We start from the raw sequence: 3,417 nt of genomic DNA on the forward strand, positions 1-3,417 counted from the left end.
CTCATACTAATACTACTACCACTAATACTAATACTACTACTAATGCTAATAATAATAATAATAATAATCATAACAACCATCTTCATTTGTAATGCACCTTGCATATAAGAAATGCAGTATGCAGAATGCTTTTCAGTCATTTGTTTCTCATGAGAATGAACATAAAAACAAGGACAGAAAATAAGATAGAAAATATCAATGACAAGAATACCAGAAAATATGGAGAATCAAATGGCAGTTTTTCAGCTGAGAGTCTTACGAGGCTGATGATTTTCGCCGAGGGTAGGTATTTCTGATCAGGCAGGGTGTCTCGAGTCTGAACAGTATGAGTTGCTGACTCAAGCCGCTGAAGAGTTAACATAACAGCAGGAAATGATTAGCAGTGAGCGACAGAGGTGCCAAACGGTAGAGCGTTCCCAAAAACCATGACAGCTCGCTTCAAATCATCTAATCAGCAGGTCCATATTCGATATGACCTGAGTCGTGGTTTCTTAGATGCCCAGAATTCTGAATGAATGAAGTGGATTTTTTAAAACTCTGTCTAAGTTTCATTCGGTTTGACATCAAGGTCACAGACTGCATCGCCGGTCAGTCAGGGTTCACTGCAGTGGCCCTAAATCCTTAAAGAGCCTTGCTCCAGAGTACAGTCTGGAGATTCCGCAGTTCCTCAATGAACAAAGTGTTTCCGGAATATAAAACTTTTCCAAATATGACCTTCAACTCCAGCTAAACCAGGAACACTGCAGACCTCACAGTCACTCAGCCTGTCAGACAGACCTTTACTGATGGACTCTCCACCAGAGAGAAAGAAGGGGAGAGAGAGAGAGAGAGAGAGAGAGAGAGAGAGAGAGAGAGAGAGAGAGAGGGGGGGGGGGGGAGAGAAAGAGAACAGAGAGAGAGACAGACAGAGAGAGAAAGAGAGAGAGAGAGAGAGAGAGAGAGAGAGAGAAGGAGAGAGGGCGAGAAAGCAGAGAGAAAGAGAGAAACAGAGGTAGACAGAGAGAGCAGAGAGAGAGAGAGGGAGAGAAAGACAGAGAGAGAGCAGAGAGAGAGAGAGAGAGGTAGACAGAGAGAGCAGAGAGAGAGAGAGGGAGAGAAAGACAGAGAGAGAGCAGAGAGAGAAGGAGACAGAGAGAGAGACAGTGAGAGCGAAGAGAGTGAGAGAGAGCAGAGAAAGAGGGAGACAGAGAGAGAGACAGAAAGTGCAGAGAGAGAGAGAGTCAGAGAGAGCAGAGAGAGAGAGAGAGAGGTAGACAGAGAGAGCAGAGAGTGAGAGAGATAGAGACAGCGACAGAAAGAGAGAGAGAGACAGAGAGAGCAGAGAGAAAGAGAGAATGAGAGAGACAGTGAGAGCAGAGAGATATAGAGAGAGAGACAGAGGGCGACAGAGAGAGAGAGACAGAGAGAGATCAGAGAGAGGGAGAGAGAAAGAGAGAGATCAGAGAGAGAGAGACAGAGAGAGGGAGAGAGAGAGAGAGAGAGAGACAGAGGGAGACAGAGAGAGAACAGAGAGAACAGAGAGAGAAGAGAAAGCAGAGAGAGAGAGAGAGAACAGAGAGAAAGAACAGAGAGCAGAGAGAGAGAAAGAGAGAGAGAGACAGAGAGAGCAGAGAGAAAGAGAGAATGAGAGAGACAGTGAGAGCAGAGAGATAGAGAGAGAGAGACAGAGGGAGACAGAGAGAGATCAGAGAGAGGGAGAGAGAAAGAGAGAGATCAGAGAGAGAGAGACAGAGAGAGGGAGAGAGAGAGAGAGACAGAGGGAGACAGAGAGAGAACAGAGAGAACAGAGAGAGAAGAGAAAGCAGAGAGAACAGAGAGAAAGAACAGAGAGCAGAGAGAGAGATAGAGAGAGAGACAGAGGGAGACAGAGAGAGAGAGACAGAGAGTGCAGAGAGAGAGAGAAAGAGAGTCAGAGAGAAAGAGAAACAGGGAGACAGAGAGAGCAGAGAGTAAGAGAGATAGAGACAGAGACAGAGAGAGGGAGAGAACAGAGAGAGAGAACAGAGAGCAGAAAGAGATAGAGAGAGTGAGAGAGCAGGGAGAGAGAGAGCGAGCGAGCAGAGAGAGAAAGAAAGAGAGAGAGAGAACAGAGAGAGGGAGAGAAATCAGAGAGAGAATAGAGAGAGGGAGAGAGAGAAAGAGACTCTCTGTCTGACTCGCACTGGTCGGCTTGATGTTCTGTTTGTACAGGAAATGCACAGTGATGTCAGCAATGCTGCTGACTGGGCTGAAGAGTGGGAGGGGCCCGCCTATTTAAGTCATAACTCTTCTGTTAGTGGTGGGGTGGCTGTAATGGCGAGGGGGTCTGTAGCGGTGGGGTGGCTGAAGTGGCTGAAGTAGCAGGGTAGCTGTAGTGGCGGGGTGGCTGTAGTGACGGGGTGGCGGGGTGGCTGTAGTGGCGGGGTGGCTGTAGTGACGAGGTGGCAGGGGTGGCTGTAGTGGCGGGGTGGCTGTAATGACGGGGTGGCGGGGTGGCTGTAGTGGCGGGGTGGCTGTAGTGACGGGGTGGCTGAAGCGGTGGGGTGGCTGTAGTGGCGGGGTGGCTGTAGTGACGGGGTGGCGGGGTGGCTGTAGTGACGGGGTGGCTGTAGTGGCGGGGTGGCTGTAGTGACGGGGTGGCTGAAGCGGCGGGGTGGCTGTAGTGGCGGGGTGGCTGTAGTGACGGGGTGGCGGGGTGGCTGTAGTGACGAGGTGGCTGTAGTGGCGGGGTGGCAGGGTGGCTGTAGTAGCGGGGTGGCTGTAGTGACGGGGTGGCTGAAGCGGCGGGGTGGCTGTAGTGGCGGGGTGGCTGAAGCGGCGGGGTGGCTGTAGTGGCGGGGTGGCTGTAGTGACGGGGTGGCGGGGTGGCTGTAGTGACGAGGTGGCTGTAGTGGCGGGGTGGCAGGGTGGCTGTAGTGGCGGGGTGGCTGTAGTGATGGGGTGGCTGAAGCGGCGGGGTGGCGGGGTGGCTGTAGTGACGGGGTGGCTGTAGTGGCGGGGTGGCGGGGTGGCTGTAGTGATGGGGTGGCTGTAGTGACGGGGTGGCGGGGTGGCTGTAGTGACGAGGTGGCTGTAGTGACGGGGTGGCTGTAGTGGCGGGGTGGCGGGGTGGCTGTAGTGATGGGGTGGCTGTAGTGACGGGGTGGCGGGGTGGCTGTAGTGACGAGGTGGCTGTAGTGGCGGGGTAGCTGTTCTTTTATCAGACAGTTTTACTCCTTGTTCTTATTCAGTGGATGAAATGTTACAGAGCAGACTTTTAAAGGTGACAGCGTGTTTTGAAAATGATGTTTTCGTATCTGTCTCTGGGAAAGCTGCATAAGGCTCTCCAGGGCATGCAGAATGGTCGGGTACCAGGCACTTACAGTCTCCCTGTTGAATTTCACAAAGTGTTTTGGTCAGTATTGAGGCAGGACATGCTGGGTGTTCTCCAGAACAGCA

The 3,417-nt window shown here is 51.9% G+C and overlaps 1 protein-coding gene across 1 annotated transcript in view; it reads right to left on the reverse strand.

Moving 5' to 3' along the window:
• Nucleotides 1–2,253: 2,253 nt before the first annotated feature.
• The window catches only part of LOC119265780 (extensin-1-like), a 15,209-nt gene continuing 14,045 nt past the window's right edge, over nucleotides 2,254–3,417 (reverse strand). The window contains exon 2 of the mRNA XM_037546769.1: nucleotides 2,254–3,150. Coding sequence (XP_037402666.1) covers nucleotides 2,254–3,150 — 897 coding nt within the window. The remainder of the gene's footprint in view (nucleotides 3,151–3,417) is intronic.

Source organism: Pygocentrus nattereri, chromosome 17 (genome assembly GCF_015220715.1).
Source record: "Pygocentrus nattereri isolate fPygNat1 chromosome 17, fPygNat1.pri, whole genome shotgun sequence".
In the NCBI taxonomy this organism is placed as follows: domain Eukaryota; kingdom Metazoa; phylum Chordata; class Actinopteri; order Characiformes; family Serrasalmidae; genus Pygocentrus; species Pygocentrus nattereri.